This window comes from Chiloscyllium punctatum, chromosome 24, assembly GCF_047496795.1.
Source record: "Chiloscyllium punctatum isolate Juve2018m chromosome 24, sChiPun1.3, whole genome shotgun sequence".
Lineage (NCBI taxonomy): Eukaryota > Metazoa > Chordata > Chondrichthyes > Orectolobiformes > Hemiscylliidae > Chiloscyllium > Chiloscyllium punctatum.
The window spans coordinates 88129773-88149552 of record NC_092762.1 but is presented as its reverse complement, the minus strand read 5'-3'; the positions used below and the strand labels follow the sequence as shown (position 1 = coordinate 88149552).

General features: G+C 50.2%; 1 protein-coding gene across 5 annotated transcripts in view; it reads left to right on the top strand.

Annotated features, from left to right (window-relative positions):
* The window catches only part of cpamd8 (C3 and PZP like alpha-2-macroglobulin domain containing 8), a 318016-nt gene that overhangs the window by 62212 nt on the left and 236024 nt on the right, over positions 1-19780 (top strand). For all 5 annotated transcript variants that reach the window (XM_072594464.1, XM_072594465.1, XM_072594462.1 and 2 more), the window contains exons 2-3: positions 4065-4216; positions 4343-4365. In XM_072594464.1, coding sequence (XP_072450565.1) covers positions 4065-4216; positions 4343-4365 — 175 coding nt within the window. The remainder of the gene's footprint in view (positions 1-4064; positions 4217-4342; positions 4366-19780) is intronic.

Here is a 19780-nt window from a genome sequence, read left to right as displayed (position 1 = left end):
AGGGACAGAGAGCGAGGGCGAGCGAGGGACGGCGAGAGCGAGGGCGAGCGACGGAGAGCGAGGGCGAGCGACAGAGCGAGGGGGCGAGCGAGGGCGAGCGAGGGGGCGAGCGACAGAGAGCGAGGGCGAGCGACAGAGAGCGAGGGCGAGCGACAGAGGGCGAGCGAGAGGGAGAGCGGGCGTGAGGGAGAGCGAGCGAGCGAGGGCGGGCGAGATGGAGAGGGAGAGGGAGGACGAGCGAGAGGGCGAGCGAGAGGGAGAGGGAGAGCGGGCGCACGAGAGAGAGAGAGAGAGAGAGAGAGAGGGAGGGAGGGCGGGCGAGCGGGAGGGCAAGAGGGAGGGCGGGCGAGCGGGAGGGCAAGAGGGAGGGCGGGCGAGCGGGAGGGCAAGAGGAAGGGCGAGCGAGCGAGAGGGAGGGAGAGAGGAAGGGCGAGCGAGCGAGAGGGAGGGAGGGAGGGAGGGCGGGCGAGCGAGCGGGAGGGCGAGGGAGGGCGAGCGCGGGCGAGCGAGAGGGAGGGAGGGAGCGCGGGCGAGCGAGAGGGAGAGGGAGGGCGGGCGAGTGAGAGGGAGAGCGAGAGGGAGGGAGGGAGGGGGAGCGAGTGAGGGCGAGAGGGAGGGAGGGCGAGCGAGCGGGAGGGCGAGGGAGGGCGAGAGGGAGGGAGGGCGAGGGAGGGCGGGGGAGAGAGCGAGGGCGGGCGAGCGAGAGGGCGAGCGACAGAGAGCGAGGGGGCGAGCGAGGTTGCGAGGGCGCGAGAGAGAGGGGGCGAGCGCGAGCGACAGAGGGCGAGGGCGCGAGCGAGAGGGCGAGCGACAGAGAGCGAGGGCGATCGAGGGGGCGAGCGACAGAGAGCGAGGGGGCGAGCGACAGAGAGCGAGGGCGAGCGAGGGGGCGAGCGACAGAGAGCGCGGGCGAGCGAGGGGGGCGAGCGACAGCGAGGGGGTGAGCGACAGAGCGAGGGGCGAGCGACAGAGAGCGCGGGCGAGCGAGGGGGGCGAGCGAGGGGGCGAGCGAGAGGGCGAGCGACAGAGAGCGAGGGAGTGCGAGGGGGCGAGCGAGAGGGCGAGTGACAGAGAGCGAGGACGCGAGAGAGAGGGGGCGAGCGACAGAGGGCGAGGGCGCGAGCGAGAGGGCAAGCGACAGAGAGCGAGGGCGCGAGCGACAGAGAGCGAGGGGGCGAGCGAGAGAGAGCGAGGGCGGGGGCGAGAGAGAGCGAGGGCGAGCGACAGAGGGCGAGGGCGAGCGACAGAGGGCGAGGGCGAGCGACAGAGAGCGAGGGCGAGGGCGAGCGAGGGGGCGGGCGAGCGAGAGAGCGAGCGAGGGCGAGAGGGAGAGGGAGAGCGAGGGCGAGCGAGAGGGAGGACGAGCGAGAGGGCGAGAGAGGGAGGGCGGGCGGGCGAGAGAGGGAGGGCGGGCGGGCGAGCGAGCGAGCGAGAGGGGGAGAGAGCAAGGGCGGGCGGGCGAGCGAGAGGGAGAGCGGGAGAGCGAGCGAGAGGGAGGGCGAGCGAGCGAGGGCGAGATGGAGAGGGAGAGCGAGGGCGAGCGAGAGGGAGGACGAGCGAGAGGGCGAGAGAGGGAGGGCGGGCGGGCGAGCGAGCAAGAGGGGGAGAGAGCGAGGGCGGGCGGGCGAGCGAGTGGGAGAGCGAGGGCGGGCGAGCGACAGAGAGCGAGGGGGCGAGCGAGAGGGCGAGTGACAGAGAGCGAGGGCGCGAGAGAGAGGTGGCGAGCGACAGAGGGCGAGGGCGCGAGCGACAGAGAGCGAGGGGGCGAGCGAGAGGGAGCGAGGGCGGGGGCGAGCGAGAGAGGGCGAGCGAGCGAGAGAGAGCGAGGGCGAGTGACAGAGAGCGAGGGCGAGTGACAGGGCGAGGGCGAGCGACAGAGAGCGAGGGCGAGCGAGAGGGCGTGCGACAGAGAGCGAGGGCGAGCGACAGGGCGAGCGACAGAGCGAGTGCGAGCGACAGAGCCAGAGCGAGAGAGAGTGCCCGAGCCCGAGCCCGAGCCCGAGCCCGAGCCCGAGCCCGAGCCCGAGCCCGAGCCCGAGCCCGAGCCCGAGCCCGAGCCCGAGCCCGAGCCCGAGCCCGAGCCCGAGCGACAGAGCGAAGGGCGAGCGACAGGGCGAGAGAGGGCGAGGGCGAGCGACAGCGAGAGAGAGTGAGGGCGAGCGACGGCGGGCGGGCGAGAGAGGGCGAGGGCGAGCGAGAGAGAGAGCAGGCGAGTGAGAGAAAGGGCGAGCGGGCGAGCGAGAGAGAGAGAGCGGGCGGGCGGGAGAGAGAGAGCGGGCGAGCGAGCGAGGGCGGGTGAGCGAGAGCGAGGGCGGGCGAGCGAGCGAGAGCGGGCGAGAGAGAGAGAGCGAGCGAAGGCGAGCGACAGGGCGAGGGCGAGCGAGAGCGAGCGACAGGGCGAGTGAAGGGGGGAGGGAGGGAGCAAGGGCGAGCGACAGGGCGAGGGCGAGCGAGAGCGAGCGACAGGGCGAGTGAAGGGGGGAGGGGGGGAGGGAGGGAGGGCGAGCGAGCGACAGGGCGCGGGCGAGCGACAAGTTGAGGTCGAGCGAGCGAGGGCGAGGGTGAGCGACAGGGCGAGCGAGCGGGCGCGACATGGCGAGGGCGAGTGAGCGAGGGCGAGGGCAAGCGACAAGGCGAGGGCGGTCGAGGGTGAGCAACAGGGTGAGCGTGAGCGGGTGAGGGCGAGCAACAGGGCGAGAGCGGGCGAGGGCAAGCGACAGGGCGAGGGCGAGCGAGAGAGCGAGGGCGAGGGCGAGCGAGTGACAGGGCGAGCGGGCGAGGGCGAGCGAAGGGGGGAGAGAGGGCGAGCGACAGGTCGAGGTCGGGCGAGCGGGCGAGGGCGAGCGACAGGGCGAGGGCGAGCGACAGGACGAGAGCGGGCGAGCGACAGGACGAGAGCGAGCGAGCGACAGGGCGAGGGCGGGCGAAGGCGAGCGACCGAGCGACAAGGCGAGGGCGGGCTAGCGACAGGGTGGGCGAGAGGGCGAGGGCGAGCAACAGAGCAAGGGAGGGCGAGGGCGAGCGACGGAGCAAGGGAGGGGGAGGGCGAGGGACAGAGCGAGGGCGAGCGACAGGGCGAGGGACAGAGCGAGGGCGGGCAAGGGCGAGCCAGCGAGGGCGAGCGACAGGGCGCGGGCGAGGGAGGGAGGACGAGCGAGGGCGCGTGGGGGCGAGGGCGAGTGAGAGAGCGAGGTCAAGCGAGCGAGAGGGAGGGTGAGCGAGAGGGTGGGCGAGGGCAAGCGAGAGAGCGTGGGCGAGGGTGCGAGGGCGAGAGCGAGAGAGAGGGCGAGGGAGGGAGAGCGCGAGGGCGAGCGAGATGGCGAGGGAACAAGGGTGCGAGATGGCGAGGGCGAGCGTGAGGGCGAGAGAGAGTGAGAGGGTGAGGGCGAGGGCGAGCGAGAGGGCGAGGGTGAGAGAGAGCAAGGCCAAGGGCGAGCAAGAATGAGGGCGAGTGAGGGCGAGCAGAGAGCGAGAGCGAGGGCGGGCGAGAGCGAGAGAGCAAGGATGAGCGGGTGAGAGATCGTGATGAGAGAGAGAGCGCTAGGGAGCGAGTGAGCGTGAGAGAGAGCGCGAAGGAGTGAGAAAGGGAGAGGGAGCGCGAGCGAGCTAGTGAGAGAGCGTGAGAGAGAGCACCAGCGAGGGAGCGGGAGAGCGCGAGTGAGAGCGAGAGAGAGCATGAGGGAGCGAGAGCAAGCAAGAGTGCGTGCACAAGAGAGAGTGAGTACGAGAGAGAGAGCATGAGCAAGCGCGAGAATGACAGAGCATGCATGAGAGAGCGCAAGTGAGCAAGAGAGAGAGAGAGAGCCCAAATGAATATGAGAGAGAGTGTGCAAGTGAGCATACGAGAGGGAGAGAGTAAGAACGTGTGCGAGCAAAAGAATGCGAGAGTGCACGTGCGAGTGTGCGTATGAGAGAGCGAACGTGAAGGTGGGTGAGTTTGACAGAGTGAGTATGCGTGTGTGAGAGAGAGTGTGGGGTGTGTGGCCAGGTTAGGTTTTGGTTTTGGGTTGGAGGAGGTAACTGTTTGTCTGTGTTGACTGTTAACTGTAGTTGCTGTGTTCTAGGGGTTACCTGGTGTCAGCTCCCTCAGTTTTTCGTGCAGGCCTGAAGGGGGTGGTCAGTGTCACCATTTTTAATCCAGTTAAGGAAACAAAAGTCCAGGTTCAGCTGGTCACGAAAGGGGTGGTCGTCGCTCATGGTCAAGGCTCTGTCTTCGGTAAGTTCTGTCAATGGGTTTTTGTGGCAATTTTTGCTGAGTTTTGCTTGTTTAATAAAAGATGTGAAACTGATCACAGAACATGTCAGTCATTTAAAACTGTTGTATTTTGTGTTTTTCTTGCAGATAAAGAGACAGTCACATTAAAGGTAAGATTTTAAGTGATTTGTCAGAGAAAGATTATAAATAAACTTTGCCAAATGTTTGGTTACTTTTAACGAAACATCGAACTGTGAACGTTGGAGATGTGAAACAAAACCATGAAATTGCTTGTTCTTGTAAAACTCAGCAGGGCTGGCAGCGTCCATGGAGAAATAAAACAGTTAACTTTCACCATCAATGTCAATTTCATAACAAATAAACAACAGACAAATACTTGTCAACTTCTGATTCCATTTACTCTATCCCTGTATCTCTCCTCAGTCATTGCTTCTGTCCCTCTCACTATATATTTATTTCTTAATGCCTTTCCCTAACCCATGAACAAGAAGCAGAAGAGGGACATTTAGAGACTCATACAGCACAGAAACAAACTCCTTGGTCCAATACATCAATGTTGATCAGGTTTCCCAAACTAAATTAGTCCCTTTTGCCCGCATTCGGTCCATATCCCTTTAAACCTTTCCTATTCATGTACTTATCTAAATGTCTTTTAAATGTTGTCACTCTACCTGCAGCCACCACTTCCTTTGGCAGTTCATTCCACATATAAACCACCCTGTGTGTGGAAAAAGTTACCCCTCTGGTCCCTCTTAAATCTCCCCTCTCACCCTAAAGTTATGCCCTCTAGTTTGGAACTCTCCTACCCTAGGGAAAGGATCTTTTCTATTTACAATAACTATGCCCCTCATGACATCATAAGGTCACCCGTCAACCTCCCCTGCTCCAGGGGAAAAGTCCTAGATTATCCAGCCTCTCCTTGAAACTCAAGTCCCAGTAACATACTTGTAAATCTTTTGTTTGGAAAGATTTACAGAATTTTCTGTTTAATAGCATCCCTCCTATAGCAGAGAGATCAGATTTATACTCAGTACATCAAAAGTGGCCTGATCAATGTCTTAGACAGCTGCAGAAATGATAATATTCTATTAGCTTTCCTCATTACTTGCTGCAGCCGTATACTAATCCTTTGTGATTTCGTTCCTGAGAACATCTGGATCCCTCTTTATCCGAGATCTGCAACATCTCCCCATTCAAATAATATGCGTCCTCTTTCATTCTTCAAACCAAAGTGGGCAACTTCACATTCTCACAGATTGTACTCCAGAGACTGTGTTTGTGGCAAAGACCCCTTCTGTACTCTGAATGTTCTAGGGGCATGAGTTCAAAGCTCACTCTGATGAATGGGGAAACTTGCTTTATTTCAAATTTTTATTGAATTCATGTTAGGATAGGCTATTTAAGCTCATTGAGTCTGCCTGACCATTCAATACAATTGTGGCTGATTGAACACTTAATGCCTTTTAGTCACCCCATCCTTCTAACACTGTAAGCGATTGATAATCTGAAATTTATCAAACATTACTTGAAATATACTCAATGAACCTTTGCAGCCCTCAGTGGTAGAGAATTCCAAAGGTTCACAAACACTTCACATTAAAAAAAAGGGCAAGTTGCTATTTAGGACTGAGATGAAGCTTATTTTATAAATTGTGCTCCTCCAGTTCTAGTTTCCCAACCAGGGGAAACATCTTAGCTATATCTGTCTATCCCCTTCAGTATTTTGTAAATTTCAGTGAGATCATCTCTCATTGTTTGAAACTCCAGAGAACACAGATCCAGATTTCCCATAGACAGTCCTGGGAATCAGTTGGGTGAACCTCTGCTGCACTCACTCAGGGGCAATGCTATCTTTCCTGAGAGGAGGAGACCAAAATTTACACACTACCCCAGGTGCACTGTAGACAGGTTCCTGTACAGCTGAAGCAAAACTCCTCTTCTCCTGTCCTCAAATTCTCTGACAATAAATATTCCATGAGCTTCCTAATAGCCTGCTGCACCTGAATGTTAATCTTCAGTGACTTCTTGACAAGGTCATCCAGGTTCTTTTGGACATCTACACTTTCCAATCTCTCTTCCATTTCAGAACCACTGTCCCATAGTGGTTCCCCATGTTTCCACATGATATTGCATCTGCCATTTTCTTGCTTGAAATAACTGCGAGAGGCCAGTATCCTGTCACCAGGTCACCCTTTATTTACGAGTGTAAAATGTCCGGGCTCTGACTAGCCAGCTCCAAGCCAGTGCTTGAAATCAGGTGTAAACAGGAATGTCAGAAAGTCTGTCAGGTAGGGTACCCTGATTGGCTCAGTCAACAGAGTCATAGAGATGTACAGCACAGAAACAGACTCTTTGGTCCAACCCGTCCGCGCCAACCAGATATCCCAACCCAATCTAGTCCCACCTGCCAGCACCCGGCCCATATCCTTCCAAACCCTTCCTATTCATATACCCATCCAAATGCCTTTTAAATGTTGCAATTGTACCAGCCTCCACCACTTCCTCTGGCAGCTCATTCCATACACGCACCACCCTCTGCGTGAAAAGATTGCCCCATATGTCCCTTTTATATCTTTCCCCTCTCACCCAAAACCTATGCCCTCTAGTTCTGGACTCCCCCACCCCAGGGAAAAGACCTTGTCTATTTATCCTATCCATGCCCCTCATGATTTTGTAAACTTCTATAAGGTCACCCCTCAGCCTCTGCACTACAGGAAAAGCAGTGCTAGCCTATTCAGCCTCTCCCCATAGGTCAAATCCTCCAACCCTGAAAACATCCTTGTAAATCTTTTCTGAAATCCTTTCAAGTTTCACAATGTCCTTCCGATAGAAAAGAGACCAGAATTGTAATCTGAGGTAACCTTCTTCACTGTCAACTACACCTCCAATTTTGATGTCATCTGCAAACTTACTAACTGTACCTTTTAGGCTCATATCCAAATCGTATCTATAAATGACGAAAAGTAGTGGATCCAGCACCGATCCTTGTGGCACTCCACTGGTCATTGGCCTCCAGTCTGAAAAACAACCCTCCACCACCACCCTCTGTCTTCTACCTTTGAACCAGTTCTGTATCCAAATGGCTAGTTATTCCTGTATTCCATGAGACCTAACTTTGCTAACCAGTCTCCCAAGGGGAACTTTGTCAAATGCCTTGCTGAAGTCCATATGGATCACGTCTACTGCTCTGCCCTCATCAATCCTCTTTGTTGCTACTTCAAAAAAAGCTCAATCAAGTTAGTGAGACATGATTTCCCACGCATAAAGTCATGTTAACTATCCTTAATCAGTCCTTGCCTTTCAAATACATGTAAATCCTGTCCCTCAGGATTCCCTCCAACAACTTGCCCATCACCGATGTCAGGCTCACCGGTCTATAGTTCCCTGCCTTGTCCTTACCACCCTTCTTAAACAGTGGCAGCACGTTTGCCAACCTCCAGTCTTCCGACACCTCACCTGTGACTATCGATGATACAAATATCTTAGCAACGGGCCTAGCAATCACTTCTCCAGCTTCCCACAGAATTCTGTTGGAATTTTTTGAAGAGGTAACAAGTAGGTTAGACCAGGGAAACCCAGTGGATGTGGTCTATCTAGACTTTCAAAAGGCCTTTGATAAGGTGCCACACGGGAGACTGCTGAGCAAGGTGAGGGCCCATGGTGTTCGAGGTGAGCTGCTGGGATGGATTGAGGATTGGCTGTCTAACAGAAGGCAGAGAGTTGGGATAAAAGGTTCTTTTTCAGAATGGCAGCCGGTGACGAGCAGTGTCCCGCAGGGTTCGGTGCTGGGGCCACAGCTGTTTGCATTATATATTAATGATTTGGATGAGGGAACCGGGGGCATTCTAGCGAAGTTTGCCGATGATACGAAGTTAGGTGGACAGGCAGGTAGTACTGAGGAAGTACAGAAGGATCTAGACAGGTTGGGAGAGTGGTCCAGGAAATGGCTGATGGAATTTAACATGAGCAAGTGCGAGGTCTTGCACTTTGGCAAAAAGAATAAAAGCATGGACTACTTTCTAAATGGTGAGAAAATTAATAAAGCCAAAGCACAAAGGGATCTGGGAGTGCTAGTCTAGGATTCTCTAAAGGTAAACATGCAGGTTGAGTCTGTGATTAAGAAAGCGAATGCAATGTTGTCTCTTATCTCAAGAGGGTTGGAATATAAAAGCAGAGATGTACTACTAAGACTTTATAAAGCTCTGGTTAGGCCCCATTTGGAGTACTGTGTCCAGTTTTGGTCCCCACACCTCAGGAAGGACATACTGGCACTGGAACGTGTCCAGCGGAGATTCACACGGATGATCCCTGGAATGACAGGTCTAGCATATGAGGAACGGCTGAGGATACTGGGATTGTATTCGTTGGAGTTTAGAAGATTAAGGGGAGACTTAATAGAGACGTACAAAATAATACATGGCTTGGAAAAGGTGGATGCTAGGAAATTGTTTCCGTTAGACGAGGAGACTAGGACCCGTGGACACAGCCTTAGAATTAGAGGGGGTCATTTCAGAACAGAAATGCGGAGACATTTCTTCAGCCAGAGAGTGGTGGGCCTGTGGAATTCATTGCCACGGAGTGCAGTGGAAGCCGGGACGCTAAATGTCTTCAAGGCCGAGATTGATAGATTCTTGTTGTCTAGAGGAATTAAGGGCTACGGGGAGAACGCTGGTAAGTGGAGCTGAAATGCGCATCAGCCATGATTGAATGGCGGAGTGGACTCGATGGGCCGAATGGCCTTACTTCCACTCCTATGCCTTATGGTCTTATGATCTAGGGTACATCTGATCAGGTCCTGGGGATTTATCCACCTTTATGCATTTCAAGACATCCAGCACTTCCTCCTCTGTAATATGGACATTTTTCAAAATGTCACTGTCTATTTCCCTACATTCGATATCTTCCACGTCCTTTTTCACAGTAAACACTGTTGCAAAATACTGCTTTAATATCTTACCCCATCTCCTGAAGTTCCACACAAAGGCTGCCTTTGAGGGGCCCTATTCTCTCTCTAGTTACCCTTTTGTCCTTAATGTATTTGTAAAAACCCTTTGGATTCTCCTTAACTCTATTTGCCAAAGCTATCTCATGTCCCCTTTTTGCCTTCCTGATTTCCCTCTTAAATATACTCCTACTGCTGTTGTGGTTCTGTTTGCTGAGCTGGAATTTGTGTTGTAGACGTTTCGTCCCCTGTCTAGGTGACATCCTCAGTGCTTGGGAGCCTCCTGTGTCGCGCTTCTGTGACGTTTCCTTCGGCGTTTATAATGGTTTGTCTTTGCCGCTTCCAGTTGTCAGTTCCAACTGTCCGCTGCAGTGGCCGGTATATTGGGTCCAGGTCGATGTGTTTGTTTATAGAATCTGTGGATGAGTGCCATGCCTCTAGGAATTCCCTGGCTGTTCTCTGTTTGGCTTGTCTTATAATAGTAGTGTTGTTCCAGTCGAATTCACATTGCTTGTCATCTGCGTGTGTGGCTACTAAGGATAGCTGGTCGTGTCATTTCGTGGCTAGTTGGGGGTTCATGGATACAGATCGTTAGCTGTCTTCCTGTTTGTCCTATGTAGTGTTTTGTGCAGTCCTTGCATGGGATTTTGTACACTATGTTGGTTTTGCTCATGCTGGGTATCGGGTCCTTTGTCCTGGTGAGTTGTTGTCTGAGAGTGGCTGTTGGTTTGCATGCTGTTATGAGTCCTAGTGGTCGCAGTAGTCTGGCTGTCAGTTCAGAAATGCTCTTGATGTATGGTAACGTGGCTAGTCCTTTGGGTTGTGGCATGTCCTCATTCCATTGTCTTTCCCTTAGGCATTTGTTGATGAAATTGCGGGGGTATCCGTTTTTGGCGAATACATTGTAGAGATGTTCTTCTTCCTCTTTTTGCAGTTCTGGCATGCTGCAGTGTGTTGTGGCCCTTTTGAACAGTGTCTTGTTGCAACTTCTTTTGTGTATGTTGGGGTGGTTGCTTTCGTAGTTTAGGACTTGGTCTGTGTGTGTCTTTCCTCTATACCTTTGTGGTGAATTCTCCATTCGGTGTTCTCTGTATCATCATGTCTAGGAATGGGAGTTGGTTGTCCTTTTCTTTCTCTCTAGTGAATCTTATTCCTGCAAGTGTGGTGTTGATGATCCAGTGTGTGTTTTCTTACAGTCTTACCGCAAATTCAACCCAAACTCTGGGTCAGATATGTGGATGACACCTTTGTAATCATTAAAAACACAGAAATGGAGAACACACACCGGATCATCAACGCCATACTCACAGGAATCAGATTCACTAGAGAGGAAGTAAAGGACAACCAACTCCCATTCCTAGACGTGATGATACAGAGAACACCGAACGGAGAATTCACCACAAAGGTATAGAGGAAAGACACACACACAGACCAAGTCCTGAACTACGAAAGCAACCACCCCAACACACACAAAAGAAGTTGCATCAAGACACTGTTCAAAAGGGCCACAACATGCTGCAGCACACCAGAACTGCAAAAAGAGGAAGAAGGACACCTCTACAATGCATTCGCCAAAAACAGATACAACCACAATTTCATCAACAGATGCCTAAGGGAAAGACAATGGAATGAGGACATGCCACAACCCAAAGGACTAGTCACACTACCATACAACAAGAGCATTTCTGAACTGACAGCCAGACTACTGCGACCACTAGGACTCATAACAGCATGCAAACCATCAGCCACTCTCAGACAACAACTCACCAGGACAAAGGACCCGATACCCAGCATGAGCAAAACCAACGTAGTGTACAAAATCCCATGCGAAGACTGTACAAAACACTATATAGGACAAACAGGAAGACGGCTAACGATCTGTATCCATGAACACCAACTAGTCACGAAACGACACGACCAGTTATCCTTAGTAGCCACACACGCAAATGACAAGCAACGTGAGTTCGACTGGAACAACACTACTATTATAGCTCAAGCCAAACAGAGAACAGCCCCGGAATTCCTAGATGCATGGCACTCATCCATAGATTCTATCAACAAACACATCGACCTGGACCCAATATACCGGCCACTGCAGTGGACAGCTGGAACTGACAACCGGAAGTGGCAGAGACAATCCACTATAAATGCCAGAGGAAACAACACAGAAGCGCTTCGCAGGAGGCTCCCAAACACTGAGGATGTCACCTAGACCGGGAATGAAACGTCTGCAACACAAATTCCCAGCTCGGCGAACAGAACCACAACAACGAGCACCCGAGCTACAAATCTCCTTACAAACTTTGAATACTCCTACTGCCTTTATACTGTCAAGATTCACTCAGGCTCTCTTGTCTATACCTGACATATGCTGCTTCTTTTTCTTAACCAAACCCTCAATTTCTTTAGTCATCCAGCATTCCCTATACCTACCAGCCTTTCCTTTCACCCTAACAGGAATATACTTTCTCTGGATTCTCGTTATCTCATTTCTGAAGGCTTCCCATTTTCCAGCCGTCCTTTTACCTGCGAACATCTGCCCCCAATCAGCTTTCGAAAGTTCTTGACTAATACGGTCAAAATTATCCTTCCTCCAAATTAAAACTTCAACTTTTAGATCTGGTCTATCCTTTTCCATCACTATTTTAAAACGAATAGAATTATGGTCGCTGGTCCCAAAGTGCTCCCCCACTGACACCTCAGTCACCTGCCCTGCCTTATTTCCCAAGAGTCGGTCAAGTTTTGTACCTTCTCTAGTAGGTACATCCACATACTGAATCAGAAAATTTTCTTGTACACACTTAACACTATGCCAATCCCAGTCTATGTTTGGAAAGTTAAAATCCCCTACCATAACCACCCTATTATTCCTACAGATAGCAAAGATCTGTTGACAAATTTGTTTCTCAATTTCCCTCTGACTATTGGGGGGGGGGGGGGTCTATAATACAATCCCAATAATGTGATCATCCCTTTCTTATTTCTCAGTTTAACCCAAATAACTTCCCTGGATGTATTCCTGGGAATATCCTCCCTCAGCACAGCTGTAATGCTATCCCTTATCAAAAATGCCACTCCCCCTCCTCTCTTGCCTCCCTTTCTGTCCTTCCTGGAGCATTTGTATCCTGGAACATTAAGCTGCCAGTCCTGCCCATCCCTGAGCCATGTTTCTGTATGATATCCCAGTCCCATGTTCCTAACCATGCCCTGAGTTCATCTGCCTTCCCTGTTAGGCCCCTTGCATTGAAATAAATGCAGTTTAATTTATCAGTCCTCCCTTGTTCTTGGCTTTGTCCCTGACTGTTGGACTTGCTTCTTTTCTCAACTGTACCAGTCTCAGATTGATCTCTTTCCTCACCATCTCCCTGGGTCCCACCCCCCACCTTACTAGTTTAAGTTCTCCCGAGCAGCTCTAATAAATCTCCCTGTCAGTATATTAGTCCTCTTCCAATTCAGGTGCAATCCGTCCTTCTTGTACAGTTCACTTCTACCACAGAAGAGATTCCAACGATCCAAAAATGTGAATCCTTCTCCCATACACCAGCTCCTCAGCCATGCATTCATCTGCTCTATCCTCCTATTCCTGCCCTCACTAGTTTGTTGCACCGGGAGTAATCCAGATATTACTACTCTCGAGGACCTCCTTTTTAAATTCCTGTCTAACTCTCTATATTTTCCCTTCAGAATCTCATCCTTTTTCCCTTCCTATGTCATTGGTTCCTATGTGTACAATGACGTCCTGCTGGGCCCTCTCCCCCTTGAGGACATTCTGCACCCTCTCTGAGACATCCTTGATCCTGGCACCAGGGAGGCAACAACAGCAGCAATCAAGGATCTCAATCAATGAGATCCACCTGGCCTCAGCTCCAGTCACTATATTTCCACCCCCCACTCCCTCAAAACACCTCGGATGTTGGCCTGTTCTTTCTCTTGTCGCTTCTCTTATGTCTGGGGTATCTCGGGAGATTTCCTTTTCTTTCAGCAGTCATGATATCGAGGCTGCATTCATCTCAGTCTCTGAGGTTTCCTAGAAACGGACAGAGGAGGAGAACCTATTGTTTCTGAAAGGCCTTTCTGGCTGTTCTGAGGGGCCAGGTATGTTTTGCTGCTGTCCCGTTTATGAAGTAACGGCTTTCAGGTGATCCACGTGTTTGTTCAGGACTACCTCACCTGCCCGTCAGGGGACTTGCCCTCATGCCGACCTCATCTCGAACCTGTACAAGCCGTTTCTGTGGTTCTGGCACCAAACTTCCCCTGAAGTAAACTGTTTTTCTTGCATAGAGGGGATGCAGAGGACTGTGGAGTCTTCTCCCAATCTGTAGGTCTGCTGGAGCTGTCTCTGTTGTTGCGTATAGGGTGGTGCTATAATCGAACAGGAACCGGGACATTGTGGGAGTGAGTGAGACTGTAGGCAGTTTCTTTAAGCCTCCAGAGTGTGGTGCTGGAAAAGTAAAGCAGGTCAGGCAGCATCCGAGGAGCAGGAGCAAGATGAAATCCTGATGAAGGGTTTATGCCCGAAACCTCGATTTTCTGCTCCTCGGATGCAGCCTGACCTGCTGTGCTTTTCCAGCACAACACTCTCAACTCTGATCTCCAGCATCTGCAGTCCTCACTGTCTCCTATATTTCTTTAAGCCTGCCTTCAGCGTGTAGACCACTGTTTCTCCCAGACTGTTGGATGATGGATGGTATGGATCTATCCGAACGTGCCAAATGCCATTGGACTTTCGTAATTACTTGAACTCCGTGCTGGGAAATGACCTCCCATTGTCCGTGAACAATACTTCCGGGAGACACTCTATCACCAACTACACTCTCAGCTTCTCAATCGTCATCCCTGAATTTGTTGAGTGAACTCTATGCATGACCAGTCACTGAGTGGGCACCCACAGTGACCAGGAAAATTGAGCCTATCAAAGGCCAGTATAATCATCATGTGACCGGGTCCAGGGTTTACCCGGCCATTCCCATGAATGTGGGGGCAGTGCCAGCAGTAATTTCTGTCCTTACTGGCACTCTCGGCACTGCCCTGCCAACACAGCTACGTCTGCATCCAACCCTGGCCACCAGACATAATGGTGAGACATTGTCTTCATTTTGGAAACCCCCGTTTGACCAAGAAGGAGATTGGTCATTATCTAGTGGCAGCCTTTACTTGGGACAAACACTTTTCCTCTTCACAGTAATATGCTGTCCTTCACGGTGATCTAGTCTTGCCAGAAGGTTTCAATCCTGGTTGTGATGGCTCTTCTGTCTCTCCCATGACCATCAATCGTTTAGTTTCTCTAGGATAGGATCACCTTGTGTCCACTATCAGATTTCCTCAGCGGTGACCAGAATGTTTAGAATCAGAAAGGACTCTTCCAGGAAAGGCACCGCTGGTGGAGTAACTGCCAATGGGAGGCATCTCAAGACATTGGCATTTCTTACTTGGCCTCCCAAAGAGTGTTGCAGCTGGTAATGATACACACAGGGTGAGGGCCCACTGCTTAAATTGACCAGAAGCTCTGGACAACACAATGTTGTCTTCTTTAAGTAATCCTAGCAGGGGTTTATGGTCCGTTACTATGACAAATTTACATTTGTAAAGATATTGGTGGAACTTTCTCACACCAAAGATGACCACCAGATCTTCCTCCTACCTGGCCGTATTTGCATTTAACATCAGCCAAAGTTGGGGAAGCATACGCTATTGGATGTTCCTCTCCATTGGGTCACTGATGAGCCAATACTACCCCAATACCATATGGAGAGACATTGTGTGACAGCGCCACATCTCACTTCGTGGGCCAGATCATCGTGGGCCAACACCTTAGAGGATGATAGCTGCTTTTCACCTCCCTAAAGGCTACTTCTTGGCTAAGTGACCATTTCCAAAGCTGACCCTTTTTCAAGAGCAGGTGTAAAGATGGAGGCCAGGTTCTGTACAAGTTTTCTGTAATAATTCACCAATCCAAGGAAAGACCCAAGGTTCGACATGAGAGCTGGGGCACCTTTGATCGCCTTCACATTATTTTCCAACGGGTGTAACCCAATTTTGTTTACTCTGTAACCCAAGTAGTTAACTTGGTGCGCCTGGAACACCTATTGTTCCCCTCGAAGGCACACACCCACAGGGAGGAGGGGAGGGGGGCGGGGGCGGTCTTTAAGCACGATGTCCAAGTTCTCCAGATACTCTTTTATGGCCTTCCCAGTAATTAGCACATCATCCATGCTCCCATAATCCAAAGATGCGCAGGTTAGGTGAATTTGCCATGTTACATTGCCCATAGTGTTCAGGAATAAATGTAGAGGAATAGAGTAGGGGAATGGGTTTGGGTGGGAAATTCTTTGGAGGGTCGGCATGGACTTGGGCTGAAGGGCATGTTTCCATACTGTAGGGATTCTATGAAATTGCAACATGGGGCAGCCCTTGTAAAAAGATTTTCATGGCCTGCTGAAAAAGGACACAGGCTAATAATATGTCAAATGGCAGTCTTCTATATGGGTATTAACTGTGGCATACTTCTGGGAACCTTGATCCATAGCAGATAGGTATGGCTCATATCCAGCTTTGTGAAGGACAGCCCATCCCCTATCAGCTTTCTGCATCAGTGCCCTATGTGAGGGATTGGGTATTTATCCAATTGCAAGAAGTGATTTACCGTTTGCTTAAAATCCCCACAAAGACAAACTGAGCCATCAGGCTTTACAATCAGTATGATCAGTCATAGAGTCGTAGAGCATGGAAACAGACCCTTCGGTCCAATCCGTCCATGCCGACCAGATTTCCCAACCCAATCTCGTCCTACCTGCCAGCACCCAGCACATATCCCTCCAAACCCTTCCTATTCATATACCCATCTAGATGCCTCTTAAATGTTGCAATTGTACCAGTCTCCACCACATCTTCTGGCAACTCATTCCATACATGTATCACCCTCTGCATGAAAAGGTTGCCCCATATGTCCCTTTTATATCTTTCCCCTCTCACCCTAAACCTATGCCCTCTAGTTCTGGACTCCCCAACCCCAGGGAAAAGACTTTGTCTATTTATCCTATCCATGCCCCTCATAATTTTGTAAACCTCTATAAACCTCAGCGTCCAACACTCCAGGGAAAACAGCCCCACCCTATTCAGCCTCTCCCTTTAGCTCAAATCCTCCAACCCTGGCAACATCCTTGTAAATCTTTTCTGAACCCTTTCAAGTTTCACATCATCTTTCCAATAGGAAGGAGACCAGAATTGCATGCAATGTTCCAACAGTGGCCTAACCAATGTCCTGTACAGCCGCAACATGACCTCCCAACTCCCATACTCAAGACTCTTACCAATACAGGAAAGTATACCAAACGCCTTCTTCACTAACTTATCTACCTGTGACTCCGCTTTTAAGGAGCTATGAACCTGCACTCCAAGATCTCTTTGTTCAGCAACACTCCCGAGGACCTTACCATTAAGTTTATATGTCCTGCTAAGATTTGCTTTCCCAAAATGCAGCACCTCGCATTTATCTAAATTAAATTCCATCTGCCACTTCTCAGCACATTGGCCCATCTGGTCAAGATCCTGTTGTAATCTGAGGTAACCCTCTTCGCTGTCAACTACACCTCCAATTTTGGTGTCATCTGCAAACTTACTAACTGTACCTGTTATGCTCGCATCCAAATAATTTATATAAATGACAAAAAGTAGAGGAGCCAGCACCGATCCTTGTGGCACTCCACTGGGGTCACAGGCCTCCAGTCTGAAAAACAACCCTCCACCACCACCCTCTGTCTTCTACCTTTGAGTCAGTTCTGTATCCAAATAGCGAGCTCTCCCTGTATTCCATGAGATCTAACCTTGCTAATCAGTCTCCCATGGGGAACCTTGTCGAACGCCTTACTGAAGTCCATATAGATCACATCTACTGCTTTGCCCTCATCAATCCTCTTTGTTACTTCTTTAAAAAAATGAAATTTGTGAGACATGATTTCCCACGCACAAAGCCATGTTCACTATCCCTAATGAGTCCTTGCCTTTCCAAGTACATGTGCATCCTGTCCCTCAGGATTCCCTCCAACAACTGACCCACCACCGATGTCAGGCTCACTGGTCTATAGTTCCCTGGCTTGTCCTTACCATCCTTCTTAAACAGTGGCATCACATCAGCCAATCCCCAGTCTACCGGCATCTCACCTGTGACTATCGATGATACAAATATCTCAGCAAGAAGCCCAGCAATTACTTCTCTAGCTCCCACAGAGTTCTAGGGTACACCTGATCAGGTCCTGGGGATTTATCCACCTTCATGCATTTCAAGACATCCAGCACTTCCTCCTCTGTAATATGGACATTTTTCAAGGTGTCACCATCTATTTCCCTACATTCTATATCTTCCATGTCCTTTTTCACAGTAAACACTGTTGCAAAATACTGCTTTAGTATCTTACCCCATCTCCTGCAGTTCCACACAAAGGCCGCCTTTGAGGGGCCCTATTCTCTCTCTAATTACCCTTTTGTCCTTAATGTATTTGTAAAAATTCTTTAGATTCTCCCTAACTGTATTTGCCAAAGCTATCTCATGTCCCCGTTTTGCCCTCCTGATTTCCCTCTTAAGTATACTCCTAGTGCTTTCATACTGTCAAGATTCACTCAGTCTCTCTTGTCTATACCTTACATATGCTTCCTTCTTCTTCTTAACCAAACCCTCAATTTCTTTAGTCATCCAGCATTCCCTATACCTATCAGCCTTTCCTTTCACCCTGACAGGAACATACTTTCTCTTGACTCTCATTATCTCATTCCTGAAGGCTTCCCATTTCCCAGCCGTGAACATCTGCACCCAATCAGCTTTTGAATGTTCTTGCTTAATACTGTCAAAATTGGCCTTTCTCCAATTTAGAACTTCAACTTTTAGATCTGGTCTACCCTTTTCCATCACTATTTTAAATCTACCTGCCCATTCTGCAAACTGCACTGGCTTGATGATTCCCTTACTCTCCAGCCTCCTAATTTCTGCCTCTGCCTTTGCCAGTGAGGCAACTGGTACCAAGCAGGCCTTGCAAAAATCACAGAATTGCTTCCTGACCAACATGTAAAGTGGCCTTGGCTCCCTTGATGGTCTTTCCTGAAAAACATCAGGGTAATTAATTAGCATATCACTAAGGCAGCCATTTCCTAATTGAAAAATTTTGAGCCAATCAAGGTGAATCTTTCTCAACCAATTTCACCCCAATAGGTTGGACCCCTTGCTCTCACTAAAAGCTGTGGGGTAATGGCACCAACTGCTTCTCATAGGAGACCAGAACCAAAGACGTACCCAAAATCTATAAAGGGTTGTGAGTCTTGTGCAAACTTAAGGGTTGGAGTCCTGAGTGAATCTTGTTAAAGACAGATTCTGCAACCACAGATCCAGCTGCACCAGTATAGATCTCCATGGGAACCAGGTGACCATTTAACCAGATGTTTATTTTAATAGGTTGGAACAACTAAATTGCTTAGCAACATCCAAATCAGAATCAATGTGTAGGTGTCTTTCGAGGATGTGCACTCTACTGGTTACCAGCCTCTTATTCAAGTCAGGCCTTGTCAGACTTGAGCCCACACATTGGCAGCAACTACACTGACCTGCCGTCCCAGATCCTGAAGAACTTTTTAGCCACTTGGCTGAGGCTTGGCTTTGTTGTGGGGTTCTATTGTGGGCTGGCCAAGGGTCCCTTTGCTTGGGATACGCCCTGTGTGAGGCTCTGTAATTACGTACACACAGATGGTGTTTTCCAAGCTAGTCAGACAAGTGACAGAGTCCATTTCCAATGGGGGGCCCTATAGCTCCCAGGCACTATTTGCTGCATTTTCTAGTGACAAATCCAAATGTTGTACCTATTTGAAGTCCAGTTTGGTTTCAGCTGGTAGATGCTTTTATGTAGTTACATCATTAATCCTATGTACCAAACAAAACTGTTAGCGAGTTTTGAGAAGATTTGTAGCTCAGGTTGAGGTTTTGGATCTAGGTTTGCTCGCTGAGCTGGAAGGTTCATTTCCAGACGTTTTGTCACCCTCCTAGGTGACATCTTCAGTAGGCCTCCAGGTGAAGCACTGCTGATAATTCCTGCCTTCTATTTATACGTTTGGATTTCTTTGGGTTGGTGATGTCATTTCCTGTTCTTTTTATCAGGGGGTGGTCGATGGGGCCTAACTCGATGTGTTTGTTGATAGCGTTCTGGTTGGAAGGCCATGCTTCTAGGAATTCTCGTGCGTGTCTCTGTTTGACTTGTCCTAGGATGGATGAGTTGTTCCAGTCGACGTAGTGTCCTTCCTTATTTGTATGTAAGGATACTAGTGAAAGAGGGTCGTGTCGTTTTGTGGCTAGTTGACATTCATGTATCCTGGTGGCTAGTTTTCTACCCCACCACAGGAAATGACATCACCAACCTAAAGAAACCCAAACATATAAATAGAAAGCAGGAATTATCAGCAGTACTTCGCCTGGAGGCCCATTGAAGATGTTACTTAGGGTGACGAAACATCTGGAAATGAACCTTCCAGCTCAGCGAGCAAACTTACGTTCATAAACGAAACTGGCTCTGAGCCTCTCATTCAGAGCTAGCCTAAAATCCCATGCCTATGCCAGTTGATTTGACCTTGTCAAAAATCCTGAT